The sequence below is a fragment of the Hyla sarda genome, chromosome 10 (assembly GCF_029499605.1).
Source record: "Hyla sarda isolate aHylSar1 chromosome 10, aHylSar1.hap1, whole genome shotgun sequence".
In the NCBI taxonomy this organism is placed as follows: Eukaryota; Metazoa; Chordata; class Amphibia; order Anura; family Hylidae; genus Hyla; species Hyla sarda.
Genome location: NC_079198.1, coordinates 120,891,418 through 120,915,505, shown reverse-complemented (window position 1 = coordinate 120,915,505; position 24,088 = coordinate 120,891,418). Strand labels below are relative to the sequence as shown.

Genomic DNA, 24,088 nt, shown 5'->3' with positions numbered 1-24,088 from the left:
GAGTTATATCCTGTATTTTACTCCAGATCTGTACTCACTATTCTGCTGGTGAGGTCACTGTGTACATACGTTACTGATCCGTACTTATCCTTTTATACCTGTATTGTGCTCCAGATCTGCATTGAACTCTTTCCTGGGGCCATGTTGTGTTACACCTGATACCTTCCCCATAACCTGAGCCTCTTGTGTTTTGCAGCTGCTGGTCCAGTGCGGCCTCTATCACGGCAATGAGCTCTTATGTAAGACGGCCGCCAGCAATGAAGTAAACGCTTCCTCCGATCCACAATGGTTTCAGTCTCTAGAGTTCGACATTAATGTTTGTGACCTCCCTCGCATGACCCGGCTCAGCCTCGCTCTTTACGCCGTCGACAAGTCCAAAAAAGCCAAGTCCTCCAAAAAGAAATCAAAGAAGACTGTGAGAGTCGTAGTCCTGATCTGGTTGTCCCTCTGCCATGTGCTTTGTATCTCTAATGTCTGTTCGTCTCTTTGTACGCAGGACTACCCCATAGCTTGGGTGAACACCATGTTGTTTGACTACAAGGACATGCTGAAATGTGGAGAATACTCGCTCTGTATGTGGTCCTCATTTCCAGGTAACCTTTCCACAGAGTATACACCTGACTGCCCGTCCTCTCCGGATGATGAATCTGTAGTTTATTTTATTTATTTATTTTTAAATCAACTGGTGCCAGAAAGTTAAACAGATTTGTAAATGACTTCTATTAGAAAATCTTAATCCTTCCAGTACTTATCAGCTGCTGTATACTACAGAGGAAGTTACTTTCTTTTTGAATTTTTTTTTCTGTCTGACCACAGTGCTCTCTGCTGACACCTCTTTCCATGTCAGGAACTGTCCAGAGCAGCATATGTTTACTATGGGGATTTTCTCCTACTCTGGACAGTTCCTGACCTGGACAGAGGTGTCAGCAGAGAGCACCGTGGTCAGACAGAAAACAAATTCAAAAAGAAAAGAATTTCCGCTGTAGTATACAGCAACTGATAAGTACTGGAAGGAGTAAGATTCTTTTTAATAGAAGTCATTTACAAATCTGTTTAACTTTCTGGAGCCAGTTGATTTAAAAAAAAAATAAAAAAAAAAATATATATATATATAATAAATTTCCACCGGAGTACCCCTTTAACAGGGACCACCTGTAATCTGTGTAGGAATTCAGCTATAAGAATTGTGGTTCCCTGTAGTGCCACCACAGGTGAAATGGAGTATTACACAGTGTTTTTTTTTTTTTTTTTTTACAATCAATGGCCTTTGTGTGTGTAATACGGAGACCTGAGAGACTTTGTGGCCACATATTAGTGTCCCGTCCCCCCCCCCCCCCACTACCGAATCTGATATTCACACTAGACCTAAATCAGTGGTCTCAAACTGTGGCCCTCCAGATGTTGCAAAACTTCAACTCCCAGCATGCTGAGAGTTGAAGTTTTGCAACATCTGGAGGGCCACAGTTTGAGACCACTGGCCTAAACCAAATTGCCTCTTTATTGTGTACCCCCCCACATCCATCTTTGTTTTGGCATCATCGCGGACAGATAATCCGCCATTACTTGTGTATCTGCTATATACAGTCTCTTTGCTTGTGTTTTATGCTTCTACTTTCTTCTGTAGATGAAAAAGGAGATCTGCTCAACCCAATGGGGACCGTACAATGTAACCCGAATACAGAAAGCGCCGCCACCCTGAGGATCTGCTTTGTCAGCATGTCCGATCACCCCGTGTACTACCCCTCTATAGAGAAGGTAAGTGATGGGTGGAGCAGTCATTAAGGTTCTTATTCATCATTCTTCATTTATTTCAATAAGGCTCCATGCACACCATGTTTTTGCAGTACAGTTCCCGTATCAGGTTTTTGAGGAAAAACGGATTCCTCAAAACCTGACTAAACTGTATCAAAACGTGTGTATAAATTTTAACCTGTATACAGTTTGAAAAATGACATCCGGTTGCATCCGTTTTTTAAGAAAAAACTTATACGTTTTTAACTTTTCACTCCATTTTGAATAAAGTTTTACTTGTTTGATTGAAATTCCAAGAAAAAAAACTGCAAAGTCAAAAACCGTATGGTGAAAACTGGATGGAACCGTACGCACATACAGTTCTGTACGGTTCCCATTGACTCCCATGTTAAAAAAAAAAAAAACGTATATGGTTTAATACAGTTTTTCAACCGGACCTAAAACCGTGGTAGACTACGGTTTTGGGTACGGGAAAAAAAAAAACTGACAGCCTTACAGGGTGCAAAACGGACACAACCTGATGCATCGCTTGGCATACGGTTTTCAATGAAGAGTCAATGAATACGTTTTCCAATACAGTTTCGTACGGTTTTCACATAGAAAACGTATACGGGAACTGTATTGCAAAAACGTGGTGTGAATGCAGCCTAAGGCTGGGTTCACACCATGTATTTGTTATACAGTTCCCGTATCAGGTTTTTTATTTAAAAAAAAAAAATAAATCCTCAAAACCCGACTAAACTGTATCAAAACATGTGCAAATTCTAATCCGTATACGGTTGGAAAAATGATGTCCAGTTGCATCCGTTTTTTTAAGAAAAAAAAAGTATACGTTTTTAACTTTTCACTCCATTATGAATAAAGTTTCACTTGTTCGATTGAAATTCCAAGAAAAAAAACTGTGCAAAGTCAAAAACCAGATGGAACCGTATGCACATACGGTTCCCATTGACTCCCATGTTAAAAAAAAAAACATATAAGGTTTCAATACGGTTTTTCACCCGGACCAAGAAACGTGGTAGGCTACAGTTTTGGGTACGGTAAAAAAAACTGACAAAACCGTACAGGATTAAAAACGGACACAATCTGATGCATCATTTGGTATACGGTTTTCACTAGAGAGTCAATGCATACGGTTTTCACTAGAGAGTAAGTGCATACGGTTTATAATACGGTTCCGGACGGTTTTCAAATTGAACACGTACATGGGAACTGTACTGCAAAAACGTGGTGTGAACCCAGCCTAATATCTGTTTTTTTTCCTTTTTAGATACATGAGCTGGGCAGACTGGGAGATGTGTGTAACGCTACCCCTGATGAGGTACGGGTGTGACTGGGCTCGTGTAGTCCCTTAATGGCAGTGGGTTCTTGTAGAAGTATTCTTTATAACAAACACTACAGTGAGGCAGAGGATAGGTCAGTGTTTCCCAACCAGGGAGCCTTCAGCTGTTGCAAGACGACAACTCCAAGCATGCCCGGACAGCTGAAGACCTGCTGGGAGTTGTAGTTTTGGAACAGCTGGAGGCACCCTGGTTGGAAAACACTGGGATGTGTGATCAGTGTGTGTGATCAGTGTGTGTGATCAGTGTGTGTAATTGCTGTGGATCTCACATCCTGGTCCCCCCACCCCCGTGCAATCTCAAGAATGGATGTCTCTGAACCAATGGTCACGTTGTGTGGTGCAGATGTCTCCACAGTGGGAGCCCCTTCTTTCTTAACCCTTTCCTGCAAATGGACGTATATGTACGTCCACTGCGGGCTCCCACTGTATGACAGGTGAGCGTGCATCATACCTGGTGGGTCCCGGTTTGCCATCAGCAACCGGGACCCACGGCTAATGCCGGACATCGACGATCAGGCTGATGTCCGGCATTAACCCTTTAGCCTTAAAGCTGTTAATTCCGTTCCCGGCTAGCTCAGTGAGCTGATCGGGGCTGCCGCGGCATCTCGATCAGCTGAAAGGATGGGGGGAGGTCTCTTACCTTCTTCTCTGCCATTCGATCGGTGCTCCAGGCTTGCGTTCAGCTTTGCCAGGCTGAAGCAATGGAGCACCGATAACACTGATCAATGCTCTCCTATGGAGAGGCATTGATCAGTGTATGCAATGTAAAGATTGCATGTTTTAAATAAAGTAAATATGCATCCCTATATACGGAAAAATAAAAAAGTTTTAGGGGTCAGAAGTGGACAATTTTAAACATAGTAATTTTGGTGCATGTAGTTATAATTTTAGTTTTAAGTAGTAAAATAAAACCTATATAAATTAAGTATCCTTGTAACCTTATGGACCTACAGAATAAAGATGAGGTGTCATTTATACCGAAAAGTTCACTGTGTAGAATCAGAAACCTCCAATATTTACAAAATTGTGTTTAAAAAAAAAAAATTATAATAATAATAATAATAATCATTTTGATTTTTTTTCTGGCTTTGCCGTAGATTTTGTGGGGAAATGAATGATGTCATTACAAAGTAAAATTGGTGGCGCAAATAACAATCCCTCCTATGGGTGTGTAGGTGGAAAGTGTTGAAAGTGTTATGATTTTTAGAAGGTGATGTGGGGGGAAAAAAAAACTAAAGTGGGAAAATAAAAAAATGGCCCGGCAGGGAAGGGGTTAAACCTTTTTAGATGCTGCAGCATCTAAGGGGTTAGATAAGAAGGGTCGAAGCTGCGTTCCTTCCATGGGTCTATAATTGCCTCTCTAGTTAGCAGCTCCTTGTTTGTTTTTGCGGACAGTCAATAATCCTCATTATAGCGGCACGACCCGCTAGCGCACAGAACATGTTGTGTTTTTTTTTTTTTCCCCGTGTGGGTGTCGTGTTGCTCTTGGTCCATGTGACCGAGCACCCATGTGGGCCACAGCCCGAGCCTGGAAGATCTGGGACACTGTTAAGGGGATGACAAACAGCAGGTGTCTTGCCTTGTCCTCCTTGCAGCGAATGCAGCTCCTGGAGATTGTAGAGCGCAAAGGCCAGGCCGAGCTGTACGAGCACGAGAAGGAACTGGTGTGGAAACTGCGTCACGAAATCAAAGAGCGGTACCCGGAGGCCCTGCCGAAACTACTGCTCACCACCAAGTGGAGCAAGCACGAGGATGTGGCACAGGTACGGACAGTGGGGAAAGAATTGCACATCATCATGTAACTGGTATAAAATCCAACCTGTGGCCCTCCAGCTGTTGCAAAACTACAACTTCCAGCATGCCCGGACAGCCTTCGGCTGTCCGGGCATGCTGGTAGTTGTAGTTTTGCAATGGCAGGAGAGCCACAAACTGCTACAGATCATTGGCTCCCAACTGTTGACCTGATTGCAGGACATGCTGAGAGTTGTAGTTCTGCGACTTATGTCTCCTTTAGATGGTGTATCTGCTGCAGACTTGGCCCGAGCTGCCCGTCCTTACAGCCCTGGAACTATTAGATTTCAACTTCCCTGATCGACATGTGGGATCATTCACTATGAGCTGCCTGAAAAAGCTAACGTGAGTATAGCCGACCCCCTGATCTGCCAGTGGTATCTGGTTGGGGGGGGGGGGTCTCCGCTTTTCACCTGCATCATAGCCCATCAGACGTAACTCTGGTACCGGTGAAGTGAAAATTACTGTGACCCGTAGCTGAATGTGACCTGAGCTCAGCACTCTCAGCCCTTCTCAGTGCTCATCGGGATTAGGGGTTGGGACGAGGGGTTAAGGGAAGGGGTTGGGACGAGGGGTTAAGGGGAGGAGTTGGGACGAGGGGTTAAGGGGAGGGGTTGGGACGAGGGGTTAAGGGGAGGGGTTGGGACGAGGGGTTAAGGGGAGGGGTTGGGTCGAGGGGTTAAGGGGAGGGGTTGGGTCGAGGGGTTAAGGGGAGGGGTTGGGACGGGGGGTTAAGGGGAGGGGTTGGGACGAGGGGTTAAGGGGAGGGGTTGGGACGAGGGGTTAAGGGGAGGGGTTGGGACGAGGGGTTAAGGGGAGGGGTTGGGACGAAGGGTTTAAGGGGAGGGGTTGGGACGAGGGGTTAAGGGGAGGGGTTGGGACGAGGGGTTGGGACGGAGGGTTAAGGGGAGGGGTTGGGACGAGGGGTTAAGGGGAGGGGTTGGGACGAAGGGTTTAAGGGGTACTCCCGTGGGGAAAAAAAAATAATAATTCAACTGGTGCCAGAAAGTTTAACAGATTTGTATATTACTTCTATTAAAAAATCTTAATCCTTCTAGTACTTTTTAGGGGCTGTATACTAAAGAGAAATAAAAAAAAATGCATTTCCTCTGATTTCATGACCACAGTGCTCTCTGCTGACCTCTGCTGTCCATTTTAGAAACTGTCCAGAGCAGCATATGTTTGCTATGGGGATTTTCTCCTGCTCTGGACCATTCCTAAAATGGACAGCAGAGGTCAGCAGAGAGCACTGTGGTCATGAAATCAGAGGAAATGCATTTCTTTTTTTGATTTCTCTTTAGTATACAGCCACTAAAAAGTACTGGAAGGACTAAGATTTTTTTTTATAGAAAAAATTAATTAATTTATTTTTTATTTATTTACAAATCTGTTTAACTTTCTGGCACCAGTTGATAAAAAAAAAATAAAAAAAAGTTTTCCACCGGAGTACCCCTTTAAGGGTGGGGGTTTGGGGTTAAGGTTAGGATTAGGGTTAAGGGTTTTGGGTTAAGGTTAGGATTAGGGTTTTGGGTTAAGGTTAGGATTAGGGGTAAGGGTTTTTGGTTAAGGTTAGGCAGGGGTAAGGGTTTTGGGGTAAGGTTAGGATTAGGGGGAAGGGTTTTGGGGTAAGGTTAGGATTAGGGGGAAGAGTTTTGGGGTAAGGTTAGGATTAGGGGGAAGGGTTTTGGGGTAAGGTTAGGATTAGGGGGAAGGGTTTTGGGGTAAGGTTAGGATTAGGGGGAAGGGTTTTGGGGTAAGGTTAGGATTAGGGGTAAGGGTTTTGGGGTAAGGTTAGGATTAGGGGGAAGGCATTAGGGAGTGAGAGGAATCTGTCTGTAAAGCAAAAAAGTGTGTCCCTTGGTGGAGGATCACATTCCGCTACAGGGACACAGTTTTCTTCACTACACCAGCCAGCAATATGACAACTTTCTGATTTCTTCCAAAAACAGCACCACACCCGTCTTCAGGTTGTGTGTGGAATTGCGGTTCAGTTCCATTGAAGAAAGTGGAGCCAAGTTGTAATACCACACACAACCTGCGGACAGATGTGGTGCTGTTTTTGGAAGAAATTAGCTCTGCTGTACTATTCCTTTTGGTTTGGTGGGGGGAAGGGGGGGGGGGGACACAGAACGCTGTAACGTTGCAGCTCATTGCCTTTTCCTTCACCCAGGAACGAGGAGCTTTGTCAGTATCTCCTTCAGCTGGTGCAGGTTCTTAAATATGAATCTTACCTGGACTGTGAGCTGACCACGTTCCTCCTGGAGAGGGCGCTCATCCACCGCAAGATCGGACACTTCTTATTCTGGCACCTTAGGTTAGTACCAATAATGGAGATGATGTCTGCATGTATACGACCCCCCTCATTGGTGATATGATCATTGGCCCTTCGGCAATGAACAATCATGTGTTATTCTATTAAATCAGTGTTTCCAAACCAGGGTGCCTCCAGCTGTTGCAAAACTACAACTCCCAGCATACCCGGACAGCCTTTGGCTGTCCGGGTATGCTGGGAGTTGTAGTTTTGCAACAGCTGGAGGCACCCTGGTTGGGAAACACTGTATTAAATCTATGTTGGACTGTATCCCAACCAGGGTGCCTCCAGCTGTTGCACAACTACCATTCTCAGCATGCCCGGACAGCCAACAGCTGGAGGCACCCTGGTTGGGAAACACTTAAAGGAGTATTCCAGGAAAAAACTTTTTTTTTATATATCAAATGGTTCCAGAAAGTTAAACAGATTTGTAAATTACTTCTATTAAAAAATCTTAATCCTTTCAGTACTTATGAGCTTCTGAAGTTAAGGTTGTTCTTTTCTGTCTAAGTGCTCTCTAATGACACGTGTCTTGGGAAACGCCCAGTTTAGAAGCAAATTCCCATAGCAAACCTCTTCTAAACTGGGCGTTTCCCGAGACACGTGTCATCAGAGATTACTTAGACAGAAAAGAACAACCTAAACTTCAGAAGCTCATAAGTACTGAAAGGATTAAGATTTTTTTAATAGAAGTAATTTACAAATCTGTTTAACTTTCTGGAGCCAGTTGATATATATATATATGAAAAAATGTTTTTTCCTGGAATACCCCTTTAATATGCTTTAGGATTTCTGATTCTTTGTTGCTTCTCTTCTTCAGATCGGAAATGCACGTCCCAGCAGTGGCCTTAAGGTTCGGCCTTATCCTGGAAGCATACTGCAGGGGGAGCACCTATCATATGAAGGTCCTTATGAAACAGGTAGATACTGTTATATCTGAATTAGGGGCACCGTAAAACAAGTAGGCAAAAATGGACGTAAAGCCGGTACACGGAGACAAACATTGCGGATGCAACTGTAATTCTTCAAAAAGAAAAAACACAATAGAATAGATAGTTCTAATAGATAGATAGGATATAATAGATAGATAGTTATAATAGATAGATAAGATAGAATAGATAGTTATAATAGATAGATAAGATATAATAGATAGGATATAATAGATAGTTATAATAGATAGATAAGATAGAATAGATAGTTATAATAGATAGATAAGATATAATAGATAGGATATAATAGTTATAATAGATAGATAGAACTATCTATTATATCTTATCTATTAAATCCTATCTATCTGTTATAACTATCTATTATATCCTATCTATCTGTTATAACTATCTATTATATCTTATCTATTATATCCTAATAGATAGATAAGATATAATAGTTATAATAGATAGATAAGATATAATAGATAGTTATAATAGATAGATAAGATATAATAGATAGTTATAATAGATAGATAAGATATAATAGATAGTTATAATAGATAGATAAGATATCTCGAGAGAGAATGAATAAATAAATAGAGATAGATATTTTTATATGGTATTTCATTGGGTATGAGTAATTGGGAAAATGCCATTTTGACATAAACATCTCTATCTATATACTTTTTATTTTTTTATATATTTTTTTGTAACTGTAGGATGGACTCATTCCCAGGGAACTTAGGGGTGTTGGCAATGTTAAATAGATTGATAAAGTAAAAAAATGTGTAGAGATGAAGGATTTAAATATAGAAAGAAATAAAAATGTGTCAAGAAATGAATCTTTAAATGGGCACTGTCATGAACTTTACATAAGAACATATGTTCTACAACATATCTCTAATACATTTTCATAATAAAAAAAAAAATTAAAATACTTTTAATTAAAATACTTTAACGTTTGAAAACCGTCCACTAGGGGTCTCCCTCCTAGTGGCCGGCTGCAGGCTGGTGTGACATCACGCCTGAATTCGGACTGATGCCGGCCGGGCATCAGTCCTTATTCATTCAGCCTTTGCTCGCTCCCTGCCTGTCAATCAGGCAGGGAGCGAGCGCATTGGCTCCCTGGCCGGCAGGCCACTCCTCCTGCACATGACGCCGCCGCTGCTGCCTCTGCACGCCCATGTGAGGTGAAAAAATCAAACCTGTGAAAACATCGGACTGCTCCGCAATATCTATGTATCTATTTCAGGGGAGGGCGGGGATCGGCAATTTAAACACGGGGTGTAATTGGTGAACAGACAGAGGGAACAGGGTAGCGCCGCGCCCATTGCCCTAACTGTTTTCTGCACAGGGTGCCTCCAGCTGTTTCAGCACTACAACTCCCAGCATGCTGGGAGTTGTAGTGGTGAAACAGCTGGAGGCACCCTGTGTAGATGAACTAAGGGCGGAAGTGCCGGCCCCAGCAGGCATCAGTGCCGTCGCGCCTGCTGGGGAAGTCTGCCTGGTAAGTGAGCACACTACCAGGCAGACAAAAAGTTATTTTTAACATAGTAAAAAAAAAATTTAAGCCGGGAGGGGGTTAGGGATAGATGGGTAATAGGCAGGGATAGAAAAAAAATATATAGGATGGTGGGAGCTACCCTTTAAATAAAAAAGTATAAACATCCTAGTTAATGTACTATACCCCAAGTAATAAAAACACAGTTTATTTAAATATAGATGATACAGAAATCGTATACATTTAGATAAATTACTTGGGATATAGTACATTTACTGGGATCAATCGCATCATTAAGTTTTTTTATTTATAATTTTTATTCATAGATTAATTTATTGCCACTAATTTTTATTTATTAATACATTTAAATCCTTCATCTTTACACATTTTAGTCTCTATTTATCGTTCTAGTTAACACTTCTAACACCCCTGTATGTTTCTTGAGAATGAGTCTATCCTACACTTATAAAATATTACGTATAATTTGGTGCAAGCGGGTCACCTGATCAGATTGAGTATATTATGTATCATTTCCTTTTTTTTTTAAATTTTTTTTTTTTGTGTGCGACTGCTCTAATATTTAACCCCTTCCCTGCAGGGAGAAGCTCTGTCCAAGCTTAAAGGTCTCAATGACTTTGTGAGATCCAGCGTCCAGAAGACCAGCAAGGCCCAGGCCAAAGAAGCCATGCACATGTGTATAAGGCAGGACACCTACCTGGAGCCGCTGTCACACATCTACTCCCCGCTGGACCCCAACCTCATCCTCACAGACGTGTGGTGAGTGCGCGTGCAAAGCGGTTTGTGTGAAGAGGCGCACATAGGACGACCCTCTCACCCCCCCCCCCCCCCTCTGTACCTTCACAGTGTGGAGCTTTGCACTTTCATGGAGTCCAAGATGAAGCCCCTGTGGATTGTTTACAACAACGAGATGCTGGGCGGGAGCCGGGTCGGCATCATCTTTAAGAATGGAGACGGTAAGGCTGGGCTCACGGGTCATGTTTACATTGTTATCCAATCTGTGGCTCTCCAGCTGTTGCGAGACCACAACTCCCATCATGGCACGGGTAGCCTTTGGGTAATGGCTGGAGAGACCCAGGTTGGGATATCTGCTCTAGCGGATGGGATTCATTATGGGTAGACTCTTCTACGGACCCAATGTTGTCTTTCACAGATTTGCGACAGGACATGTTGACCTTGCAGATGATCAAACTTATGGATGTATTGTGGAAGAAGGAAGGGCTGGACCTCAGGTAGGTATCTGGAGTGGTTATTTGGTTATTTAAAAACATACCTGTCACCGAATAAACTTTTCTAAACTAACTCAGGCTATGTTCTCTAACTACTCCTAACACTCCTCCCACCCTTAAAGGGGTACTCCAGTGGAAAACTTATTTTCTTAAATCAACTGGTGCCAGAAAGGTAAACAGATTTGTAAATTACTTCTATTAAAAAAATATTAATCCTTCCAGTACTTATTAGCTGCTGAATACTACAGAGGAAATTCTTTTCTTTTTGGAACACAGTGCTCTCTGCTGACATCATGACCACAGTGCTCTCTGCTGACATCTCTGTCCATTTTAGGAACTGACCAGAGCAGCATAAATTTGCTATGGGGATTTTCTCCTACTCTGGACAGTTCTTAAAATGGACAGAGATGTCAGCAGAGAGCACTGTGGTCATGATGTCAGCAGAGAGCTCTGTGTTCCAAAAAGAAAAGAATTTCCTCTGTAGTATTCAGCAGCTAATAAGTACTGGAAGGATTAAGATTTTTTAATAGAAGTAATTTACAAATCTATAGAAATATATATATTAGGGCTCAGGGTTTAAGACAAATGGACAGATATTAATTACATTTATTTATTATTATACAGTGTGACAATATAATATAAAATAAGATATAAGAAAATAAAATATGATAGAATAGAATAGTAGCGTCTGCATCTCACAGGGCCCTTGTGTAGGCGCAGCACCAGCTAATATTATCTCAAATATAAGTGTTCCACAATGTGTTAAAAAATGTATTAAGACCACCATATAAAAGTTCATATAAAACCTCTAATAGGAATAAACAGGGAGAGAAATCTGGGTAGGAGAGTCCTAGTTCATCCACAATACTCAATTCTCTCCTCTCTCCAAAAGTTCTGCAAATTGTAACAGATTCCAGTATAGTTGTAACCAATAGCAACCGTATAAGTATTTGTTAGTAACCCATAGCAACCATTTCTATGTGTCCGGCTGCAGCAGTAGATCGCAGTTGAACACCTTTGTAAATAATGTTCATGCATTTGCTATTAGCAGATAATGGTCAGTATATACTTGTGTGCAGTCACTGTTAATATGCATTCATATCTTTAGATACTTTGTATCTCACCGCTCCCGGGCGCTGATGCGCTGGACTTCACGGGGGATGCTGCGATCTCCTCCAGTTGCGCTATGAAATCCCGCAGTGTGTTATCACTGGATGTCTCTCGTGGCGTGAGACAGCATCACCGGAGACTCTGCCGTCTCCCACGGTGGTAATGCTGGATGACAGTGGGTTCCGGGTGGTGGTACTGCAGCGGTTCTGCAGGTGAGTATGTTGTTAAGCCGGTGGCGTCCTCGTGGCAATAAGCTATTCATAGCTGCTGAAGAAAGGACTGAGACAGTCCTGAAACGCGTCCAGCGTCCCCCTAATAACTATTGAGACCACCAGACAATTTGCCCAGCTCAGCAACCAGCAGTCAGATACCGGGAAACATAACTGTCAATCACCCGGCACCCGGTACAGGAGATATCCTCATTGCCACGAGGACGCCACCAGCTTAACAACATACTTACCTGCAGAACCGCTGCAGTACCACCACCCGGAACCCACTGTCATCCAGCATTACCACCGTGGGAGACGGCAGAGTCTCCGGTGATGCTGTCTCACGCCAAGAGAGACATCCAGTGATAATACACTGCGGGATTTCATAGCGCAACTGGAGGAGATCGCAGCATCCCCCGTGAAGTCCAGCGCATCAGTGCCCGGGAGCGGTGAGATACAAAGTATCTAAAGATATGAATGCATATTAACAGTGACTGCACACAAGTATATACTGACCATTATCTGCTAATAGCAAGTGCATGAACATTATTTGCAAAGGTGTTCAACTGCGATCTACTGCTGCAGCTGGACACATAGAAATGGTTGCTATGGGTTACTAACAAATACTTATACGGTTGCTATTGGTTACAACTATACTGGAATCTGTTACAATTTGCAGAACTTTTGGAGAGAGGAGAGAATTGAGTATTGTGGATGAACTAGGACTCTCCTACCCAGATTTCTCTCCCTGTTTATTCCTATTAGAGGTTTTATATGAACTTTTATATGGTGGTCTTAATACATTTTTTAACACATTGTGGAACACTTATATTTTAGATAATATTAGCTGGTGCTGCGCCTACACAAGGGCCCTGTGAGACGCAGACGCCACTACTCTATTCTATCATATTTTATTTTCTTATATCTTATTTTATATTATATTGTCACACTGTATAATAATAAATAAATGTAATTAATATCTGTCCATTTGTCTTAAACCCTGAGCTCTAATATATATATTTCTATAGACAAATTACTTCCTGACACCTTGGGTATAGGTATCTAATTAGGTAGCCCGAGTTATTTAGTAGGTAGTTAGACAAGAGCCTCTCCAACTCCTTTATACTATTAATTTACAAATCTGTTTAACTTTCTGGCACCAGTTGATTTAAAAAAAAAAAAAAGCTTTAAAAAGCTGTGTATCATACCTTTTTATTCTTTCTCACATAGTGTAATCTCCCAGCAGGAGAAAGTGGGCATTTCCCAGCAGGCGTGACATCAATGAAGCCTGCTGGGGGACCACTTTTGCCCTCACATAGTTGCAGTGCTGTGGTGAATAGAAGACCTCATGCGCTGTGCAGCTTTCAGTGAGGCTCCGTGCAGCTTTCAGTGAGGCTCCGTGCAGCTTTCAGTGAGGCTCCGTGCAGCTTTCAGTGAGGCGCTGTGCAGCTTTCAGTGAGGCTCCGTGCAGAGAAACACTTCCTGAATTTGGTCTCTTGCTAGGCCTGGAGGAGACCAAACTCACTGTATTAACCCCTTAAGGACACATGACGTTCTCATACGTCTCCATTTCCGAGTCCTTAAGGACACATGACGTATGAGAACGTCATGTGTTTTACCGGCCCCCCGCAACCATCTGGAGCGGAGCCGGTCCCCGATGCCTGCTGAAATTGTTCAGCAGGCATCGGGGCATATCGCCCAGGGGGGTCATTATGACCCCCCATGTCGGCGATGGCCGCAGATCGCTGGACAATTCAGTCCAGCGATCTGCGGCGGATTCCGGGTCAATCGGGTCTCCGGTGACCCGGAATTATTGGCTGATCGGGGCCGTCAGAGACGGCCCCGATCAGCCAGAGCCAGCAGGAGTGAGGTGGCACTGGTGCCACCTCACGATCGCCCTGATTCGTCGGCCGGATTACCGGCCGACCAATCGGCGCCTGCTGCGGGTGTCACTCCCGCAACCCGCTCCGCCACTCTTCCGGAGGACGTGAGCGGGTGCGGGACGTGCACCCCGGGTGCTGGGGACCCCGATCCCCGGCGCCCCTGTTGGGATCGGGGCCCCAGGAGCAGCGGCGGCGGCGGAGACGACGAGGGACTGACCTGCGCAGCGAGGATCGTTGGAGGTGAGTGACAGCCTCCTGCTGTTGCTTAGCAACAGCTCCCAGCATGCAAAAAGGGCATGCTGGGAGCTGTAGTTATGCAACAGCAGGAGGCAGACCACCACAACTCCCAGCATGCCCTTATGGGCATGCTGGGACTTGTAGTTTTGCAACAGCTGGAGGCACATTTTTTCTATGGAAAAGTGTACCTTCAGCTGTTGTGTAACTACAACTCCCAGCTTGCACAATCAGCTAAAGTGCATGCTGGGAGTTGTAGTGGTGCATCTGGTGGTTGCATAACTACAACTCCTAGCATGCCCGTTGGCTGTCGGTGACTGCTGAGAGTTGTAGTTTTGCAACAGCTGAAGGCACACTGAGTTAAGTAGTAAACCAGTGTGTCTCCAGCTGTTGCATAACTACAATCCCCAGCATCCCCAGCCAAAGTAGTATGCCTCCAGCTGTTGCATAACTACAACACCCAGCATGCCCTTCCGCTGTCCGTACATGCTGGGGGTTGTAGCTTTTGCAACAGCTGAAGGCACACTGGTTGCAAAACACTGAGTTTGTTACCAAACTCGGTGTTTCACAACCAGTGTGCCTCCAGCTGTTGCAAAACTACAACTCCCAGCATGCACTGATAGACCGTACATGCTGGGAGTTGTAGTTTTGCAACAGCTGGATGTTTCCCCCCCCAATGTGAACGTACAGGGTACACTCACATGGGCGGAGGATTACAGTTAGTATCCGGCTGCAAGTTTGAGGTGCGGCAAAATTTCTGCCGCAGCTCAAACTGCCAGCGAGAAACTACTGTGAACCCCCCGCCCGTGTGACTGTACCCTAAAAACACTACACTACACTAACACACAATAAAATAAAAAGTAAAAAACACTACATATACACATACCCCTACACAGCCCCCCTCCCCTCCCCAATAAAAATGAAAAACGTCTGGTACACCACTGTTTCCAAAACGGAGCCTCCACCGGTTGCAAAACTACAACTCCCAGCATGCACTGATAGACCGTACATGCTGGGAGTTCATAGTTTTGCAACAGCTGGATGTTCCCCCCCCCCCCCAATGTGAACGTACAGGGTACACTCACATGGTCGGAGGATTACAGTAAGTATCCGGCTGCAAGTTTGAGCTGCGTCAAATTTTCTGCCGTAGCTCAAACTGCCAGCGAGAAACTACTGTGAACCCCCGCCCGTGCGACTGTACCCTAAAAACACTACACTACACTAACACAAAATAAAATAAAAAGTAAAAAACACTACATATACACATACCCCTATACAACCCCCCTCCCCAATAAAAATGAAAAACGTCCGGTACGCCACTGTTTCCAAAACGGAGCCTCCAGCTGTTGCAAAACAACTACTCCCAGTATTGCCAGATAGCCGTTGACTGTCCAGGCATGCTGGGAGTTTTACAACAGCTGGAGGAACCCTGTTTGGGAATCACTGGCGTAGAATACCCCTATGTCCACCCCTATGCAAGTCCCTAATTTAGGCCTCAAATGCGCATGGCGCTCTCACTTTGGAGCCCTGTCGTATTTCAAGGCAACAGTTTAGGGCCACATATGGGGTATCGCCGTACTCGGGAGAAATTGGGCTTCAAATTTTGGGGGGTATTTTCTTCTATTACCCTTTTAAAAAATGTAAAATTTTTGGGAAAACAAGCATTTTAGGTAAAAAAATATATATATTTTTTTACATATGCAAAAGTCGTGAAACACCTGTAGGGTATTAAGGTTCAAATTACCCCTTGTTACGTTCCCCGAGGGGTCTAGTTTCCAAAATGGTATGCCATGTGTTTTTTTTTTTTGCTGTCCTGGCACCATAGGGGCTTCCTAAATGCTGCATGCCCCCAGAGCAAAATTCGCTTTCAAAAAGCCAAATGTGACTCCTTCTCTTCTGAGACCTGTAGTGCGCCAGCAGAGCACTTTTCACACCCATATGGGGTGTTTTCTGAATCGGGAGAAATTGGGCTTCAAATTTTGGGGGGTATTTTCTGCTATTACCCTTTTTAAAATTGTAAAAATTTTGGGAAACCAAGCATTTTAGGTAAAAAAAATATATATTTTTTTACATATGCAAAAGTCGTGAAACACCTGTAGGGTATTAAGGTTCAAATTACCCCTTGTTACGTTCCCCGAGGGGTCTAGTTTCCAAAATGGTATGCCATGTGTTTTTTTTTTTTGCTGTCCTGGCACCATAGGGGCTTCCTAAATGCTGCATGCCCCCAGAGCAAAATTCGCTTTCAAAAAGCCAAATGTGACTCCTTCTCTTCTGAGACCTGTAGTGCGCCAGCAGAGCACTTTTCACACCCATATGGGGTGTTTTCTGAATCGGGAGAAATTGGGCTTCAAATTTTGGGGGGGTATTTTCTGCTATTACCCTTTTTAAAATTGTAAAAATTTTGGGAAACCAAGCATTTTAGGTAAAAAAAATATATATTTTTTTACATATGCAAAAGTCGTGAAACACCTGTAGGGTATTAAGGTTCACTTTACCCCTTGTTACGTTCCCCGAGGGGTCTAGTTTCCAAAATGGTATGCCATGTGTTTTTTTTTTGCTGTCCTGGCACCATAGGGGCTTCCTAAATGCGGCATGCCCCAAAAAAACCATTTGTCGCTCCTTCCCTTCTGAGCCCTCTACTGCGCCCGCCGAACAATTAACATAGACATATGAGGTATGTGCTTACTCTAGAGAAATTGGGTTTCAAATACAAGTAAAAATTTTCTCCTTTTTATCCCTTGCAAAAATTCAAAAATTGGGTCTACAAGAACATGCGAGTGTAAAAAATGAAGATTTTGAATTTTCTCCTTCACTTTGCTGCTATTCCTGTGAAACACCTAAAGGGTTAATACACTTACTGAATGTTTTTTTGAATACTTTAGGGGGTGTAGTTTTTATAATGGGGTCTTTTATGGGGTATTTCTAATATGAAGACCCTTCAAATCCACTTCAAAACTGAACTGGTCCCTGAAAAATAGTGAGTTTGAAAATTTTGTGAAAAATTTCAAAATTGCTACTGAACTTTGAAGCCCTCTGGTGTCTTCCAAAAGTAAAAACTCATAACTCATTTTATGATGCAGACATAAAGTAGACTTATTGTATATGTGAACCCAAAAAAAATATATTTTGAATATCCATTTTCCTTATAAGCAGAGAGCTTCAAAGTTAGAAAAATGCAAAATTTTCATTTTTTTCATCAAATTTTGGGATTTTTCACCAAGAAAAGATGCAAGTTACCATAAAATTTTACCACTAAGTTAAAGTAGAATATGTCACGAAAAAACAATCTCAGAATCAGAATGATAACTAAAAGCATTCCAGAGTTATTAATGTTTAAAGTGACAGTGGTCAGAATTGCAAAAAACGCTCCGGTCCTTAAGGTATAAAATGGCCTGGTCCTTAAGGGGTTAATTGTGGCAGGGAACAGAACAGAGCCACCTAGTGGCCGTTTTTTCTATTACATTTTAAACCTATTTATGTTGATAATTTTAAAAGCAAGTGAACGGGAAAGTGACTGCTAATTACACAAGGAACACTATATTAAAAGTTTTATTTGGTGACAGGTACTCTTTAAAGTGATATATACATATATTGTCATGTCAGTTCCTTTTCTTTTGACCAATTGAGTGACCACCACTTCTCAGGGCAATTCTCCACAATGACTGGTACAGTCCACGCCAGTATGTGGCTCTCCAGATGTTAAAGGCATAAAACTGTGGACCTGAAGCTGTTGGAAAACTACAACTCCCAGCATGCCCAGACAGCCAACGGCTGTCCGGGAATGCAGGGAGTTGTAGTTTTGCAACAGCTTCAGGTCCACAGTTTGGATACCACTGAACTAAAACTTCTAATATTCCATGACAGCCGCCAACGACTAGAGAGCCACAGGTTGTTAGTCACTGATATACCGTATTAGGTATATGCAGAAATACATAGTAAAGTGTTGGTCATCATACAGTCCTTCCAGCCAGGGAGACCCTGGCAGCTCGGCTACTTCTGTTTGCACTTCTGCCTTCTTCAAGGGTTCTGGCGCCATCTGCTGGAACGTTTCGCTAATTGAATTGTCCAGAGAAGAGACGGCTCCGAGAAGTCACTGAATGTCTATTGATTATATATCTTGTGACTGTGCTGCTATCATTCACCACTCCACTCCACTCCATTACATTACACTATCCGTATAGTCCCCTGATGAACCATATTTTTGTATATCTTTTATATACAGGGAAACGCGTCAGGACATTTTCTAGAAATTGGGACGATTTTAGATCGTACAATTTTATTGTTCTTAGCAAACACATTGATGATCAATTGTTTGAATTAGTATAGGGAATTGTAGACAAGGGCGCCCTTCAAGTTGGAGAGGACTTTTTTTTATTTTTCTTCCCCCTACACGTATTACGTTCATTCTATAAGAATTACATTTATGTGTTGTTTACCGGAAAAGTTTCTATCTACATTGTCTTGTACTTTTGCTCTAATACATGTAAGTTGTTATACGTAAAGGGGTAGTCCAGAGAACTGCACATTATCCCCTATCCACAGAATAGGAGATAAGTGTCAGATTGCGGGGGATTCGATCGCTGGGACCCCCTCACGATCTCCTGCCTGATACCCGTTTCTATGACCGGAGCGCATGCTATGAAGAACACATGCTCCATTTATTTCTATGGGAGCGCTGGAGATGCCGGAGTACAGAATTTGGGCCTCTTCGGCCGAATCCCCGCGATCAGACACATATACCCTAACCTGTGCATAGGGGATAAGTTGTATTTCGCCAGACTACCCTTTTTATTTTAATTTTTTTTTTCATCAACTGGGGACAGAAAATTAAACAGATTTGTAAATTACTTCTAGTTAATCATCTTAAAGTGTACCCGTCAGATCCAACAAAAATTTTTTTTAATGTATCACTCAGTACCTAATCCTGACCATGTACATCTAATTTTTATGTGTCTAGCGCCTTTATTTATTACACTTTTAATTTAGCTCACTAGTCTGAATTCCTCTCATAGGGAGGGGGCGTGGCCTCACTGTGAAGGTCTCCGCCCCCTCCCTCAGTATGCTGTCTGCTCACATCTCCCCTAGCATTAGCAAAACTACAACTCCCAGCATGTCCTCACTGACAGTAGCGGGACACAAGATGACAGTGGGAGGATTTTTCCTCCAGCTCTGAGCCCTGCACTCACAGCTGTCAATCAAGGAAGTGTGTCCATGACATAGGTGATGACGCATGGACACAGCAGGACTAGTATGTGTTCAAGCAGGCAGGGGGGGGGGCAGTTGTTTGACTGGCTTTTTCTGTATGAAATACTGAAAATTTTCTATTGAAAGCAATTACAAAACCTATTGGTTATACATGCTTTACAACATATCAGAAGTTTTTGTATCTGACAGTGCACATTTAATTATTCCAGTACTTATCAGCTGCTACACAGGATATTCAAAAAGAAAAGAACTTCCTTTCTGTCTGACCACAGTGCTCTCTGCTGACACCTCTGTCTGTCTCAGGAACTGTCCAGAGCAGGACCCAATCCCCATAGCAAACCTCTCCTGCTCTGGACAGTTTCTGACATGGACAGAGGTGTCAGCAGAGAGCACTGTGGACAGAAAGAAAAGAAATTCAAAAAGAAAAGCACTTCCTGTGGAGTATACAGCAGCTTGGTACTGGAAGGATTAAGATTTTTATTATTTTTATTTATTTTCTTAAGATTTTTTGCATCAGTTGATTTGAAAAAAAAAAAATGGTTTTCCACTGGAGTACCCCTTTAAGTAATACTTGCCTACTTATCAGTTTTTTTTTGTTAACCTTTTGTACTACTTTGGAACTATTGGACTATTTGGAACTTCCTTGAAATTTTTTTTTCTTCCTTTTTATGTAAAATAAGTAATTTTTTAGCTAGTTTTTTTGGTCAGTGATGAATTGTTTGATCTAGCTACTGGACGAGTACATCCAATTTTTTCAGTGATCGTTGCTAAATAATTGGGAACTACATTGCAGTGCTGCAGAATGATCTAGAACTAGTAATGGATTGCTTGTCTTCCCTGTACCAGGGTCACCCCTTATGGCTGCCTATCGACAGGAGACAAGACGGGTCTTATTGAAGTCGTCATGCACTCGGACACCATTGCCAACATCCAGCGTAACAAAAGTAACATGGCAGCAACTGCGGCGTTCAATAAGGACGCCCTGCTGAACTGGTTAAAGAGCAAGAACCCAGGGTGAGTACCAGAGAAGAGCCGTGTACGTATCCTCCTTACTGCTGTATGGAAAGTGACCATTCCGGACTTGTTACTGATCCGATAGGGAAGCCCTGGAGCGAGCGATTGAGGAGTTCACCCTGTCCTGTGCTGGCTACTGTGTAGCAACGTATGTTCTGGGCATTGGGGATCGACACAGCGACAATATCATGATACGTGAAACTGGGCAGGTATGGGATGACGGTATAGCTATATTGTATTACTACGAGCCTTACACTATATATTTATATTTATATATATATATATATATATATATATATATATATATATATATATATATATATATATATATATATATAATTTTTTTTTTTTTTTTTTTTTTTTTAAATGTATACATAATATATATATATTTTTTTTTTGTGTGTATATATATATATATATACACACACATATATATTTTTTGTATATATAATATATTTAGATATATTTATTTAGATGTACATATATATTTTTTTAGTGTGTGTGTGTGTGTGTGTATATATATATATATATATATATATATTTATAAATATAAAAAAATATATACATATACACACAAATTATATATATATAATTTTTTTTATTTGTGTGTATATATATATGTATATATTTTTTTTTTTTTTACCTCACATGGTGTCCCTTTATATTCCAGCTGTTCCACATTGATTTCGGTCACTTCCTGGGTAACTTTAAAACCAAATTTGGCTTCAACCGAGAACGTGTTCCCTTTATCCTGACGTATGATTTTGTGCACGTTATCCAGCAGGGGAAAACCAACAACAGCGAGAAGTTTGAGAGGTGAGAATGCTGTAAAATCTAATTTAGGGTGATGACCTATATCAGAGTTTCCCAACCATGGGTGCCTCCAGCTGTTGCAGAACTACAATGCCCAACATACACTGACTGCCGTTGGCTGTGCGTGCTTGATAGGAGTTGCAGTTTTCAACAACTGGAGGCACACTGGTCTAGAGGAAAGATTGGGGGGGGGGGGGGGGGGCAATTAATGAAACCTTAATATACAGTGGGGCAAAAAAAATTATTTAGTCAGCCACCAATTGTGCAAGTTCTCCCACTTATAAAGATGAGGCACCTGTAATTTTCATCATAGGTTATAACATCAACTATGAGAGACAGAATGAGAAAAAAAATCAATAAAATCACATTGTCTGATTTTTAAAGAATTTATTAGCAAATTATGGTGGAAAATAAGTATTTGGTCAATAACAAAAGTTAATCTCAATACTTAGTTATGCACCCTTTGTTGGCAGTGACAGAGGTCACATGTTTTCTGTAAGTCTTCACAAGGTTTTCACTAGAGATGAGCGAACTTACAGTAAATTTGATTCGTCACGAACTTCTCGGCTCGGCAGTTGATGACTTTTCCTGTATAAATTAGTTCAGCTTTCCGGTTCTCCGGTGGGCTGGAAAAGGTGGATACAGTCCTAGGAGACTCTTTCCTAGGAATGTATCCACCTTTTCCAGCCCACCGGAGCACCTGAAGGCTGAACTAATTTACGCAGGAAAAGTCATCAACTGCCGAGCCGAGAAGTTCGTGACGAATCGAATTTACTAGAAGTTCTCTCATCTCTAGTTTTCACACACTGTTGGTATTTTGGCCCATTCCTCCATGCAGATCTCCTCTAGAGCAGTGATGTTTTGGGGCTGTCGCTGGGCAACACAGACTTTCAACTCCCTCCAAATGTTTTCTATGGGGTTGAGATCTGGAGACTGGCTAGGCCACTCCAGGATCTTGAAATGCTTCTTACGGAGCCACTCCTTCCTTGCCCGGGTGATGTGTTTGGGATCATTGTCATGCTGAAAGACCCAGCCATGTTTCATCTTCAATGCCCTTGCTGATGGAAGAAGGTTTTCACTCAAAATCTCACGATACATATCCCCATTCATTCTTTCCTTTACACAGATCAGTCCTCCTGGTCCCTTAGTAGAAAAACAGCCCCAAAGCATGATGTTTCCACCCCCATGCTTCACAGTAGGTATGGTGTTCTTTGGATGCAACTCGGCATTCTTTCTCCTCCAAACACGACGAGTTGAGTTTTTACCAAAAAGTTCTACTTTGGTTTCATCTGACCATATGACATTCTCCCAATCCTCTTCTGGATCATCCAAATGCTCTCTGGCAAACTTCAGATGGGCCCGGACATGTACTGGCTTAAGCAGGGGGACACGTCTGACACTGCATGATTTGAGTCCCTGGTGGCATAGTGTGTTACTGATAGTAGTCTTTGTTACTTTGGTCCTAGCTCTCTGCAGGTCATTCACTAGGTCCCCGTGTGGTTCTGGGATTTTTGCTCACCGTTCCTGTGATCATTTTGACACCACGGGGTGAGATCTTGCGTGGAGCCCCAGATCGAGAGAGATTATCAGTGGTCTTGTATGTCTTCCATTTTCTAATAATTGCTCCCACAGTTGATTTCTTCACACCAAGCTGCTTGCCTATTACAGATTCAGTCTTCCCAGCCTGGTGCAGGTCTACAATTTTGTTTCTGGTGTCCTTTGACAGCTTTTTGGTCTTGGTCATAGTTTGGAGTGTGACTGTTTGAACTTATCAGTATAAAAAACACCTGTCCACAACCTCAAACAGGTGTCATTAATACAGGTAACGAGTGGAGGACAGAGGAGACTCTTAAAGAAGACGTTACAGGTCTGTGAGAGCCAGAAATCTTGCTTGTATGTAGGTGACCAAATACTTATTTTCCACTATAATTTGCTAATAAATTCTTTAAAAATGAGAAAAAATGTTCTCATTCTGTCTCTCATAGTTGAGGTTATAACCTACGGTGAAAATTGCAGCCTCTCTCATCTTTTTAAGTGGGAGAACTTGCACAATTGGTGGCTGACTAAATACTTTTTTGCCCCCCTGTATGTTACAGAAGTGGGGACATGATGGCTACATCCTGCTAGTCTCAGGACAGAAGTTTTGTACATGGCCCAGATTTATCAAACTGTGTGTGAGAAAAAGTTGAGGGATTTTCCCACAGCAACCAATTACAGCTCAGCTTTCACTTTACCAGAGCTGTGATTGGTTGTTGTGGAAAAATCCCTCCCCCTTTTCTCCCACACAGTTTGATAAATCTGGGCCATGGACTAACAATTCTCCATTATTTTGGTTTTGCAGGTTCCGGGATTACTGTGAAAAAGCTTACACCATCCTCCGATGCCATGGTGCCCTCTTCCTTAACTTGTTTGCACTGATGAAAGCGGCCGGATTGCCTGAACTTACCTGCTCGAAAGATATCCAGTATCTCAAGGTAAATGTCTTATAAACGGACAGGATGTTCTCCTGCGCTAAACCCAATACACTGGGTGAACAGGAGTAAAATGATGTATTAGGCTGCATGCACACCACGTTTTTGCAGCTCCCGTATCAGGTTTTTGATGAAAAAAAGGATTCCTCAAAACCTGACTGAAAACCGTATACGCTTTGAAAAATGATGTCCGGCTGCATCTGTTTTTTAAAGAAAAAACCGTATATGTTTTTAACTTTTCACTCCATTTTGAATAAAGTTTCACTTGTTTGATTG

General features: G+C 42.5%; 1 protein-coding gene across 2 annotated transcripts in view; it reads left to right on the top strand.

Moving 5' to 3' along the window:
• PIK3CD (phosphatidylinositol-4,5-bisphosphate 3-kinase catalytic subunit delta) overlaps positions 1 to 24,088 on the top strand; it is a 70,898-nt gene that overhangs the window by 45,032 nt on the left and 1,778 nt on the right. For both annotated transcript variants that reach the window (XM_056542865.1, XM_056542866.1), the window contains exons 8-22: positions 197 to 415; positions 497 to 593; positions 1,625 to 1,755; positions 3,023 to 3,073; positions 4,690 to 4,857; positions 5,109 to 5,230; positions 7,056 to 7,199; positions 8,017 to 8,116; positions 10,225 to 10,403; positions 10,491 to 10,600; positions 10,798 to 10,876; positions 20,361 to 20,528; positions 20,614 to 20,737; positions 21,199 to 21,344; positions 23,683 to 23,815. In XM_056542865.1, coding sequence (XP_056398840.1) covers positions 197 to 415; positions 497 to 593; positions 1,625 to 1,755; positions 3,023 to 3,073; positions 4,690 to 4,857; positions 5,109 to 5,230; positions 7,056 to 7,199; positions 8,017 to 8,116; positions 10,225 to 10,403; positions 10,491 to 10,600; positions 10,798 to 10,876; positions 20,361 to 20,528; positions 20,614 to 20,737; positions 21,199 to 21,344; positions 23,683 to 23,815 — 1,971 coding nt within the window. The remainder of the gene's footprint in view (positions 1 to 196; positions 416 to 496; positions 594 to 1,624; positions 1,756 to 3,022; positions 3,074 to 4,689; positions 4,858 to 5,108; positions 5,231 to 7,055; positions 7,200 to 8,016; positions 8,117 to 10,224; positions 10,404 to 10,490; positions 10,601 to 10,797; positions 10,877 to 20,360; positions 20,529 to 20,613; positions 20,738 to 21,198; positions 21,345 to 23,682; positions 23,816 to 24,088) is intronic.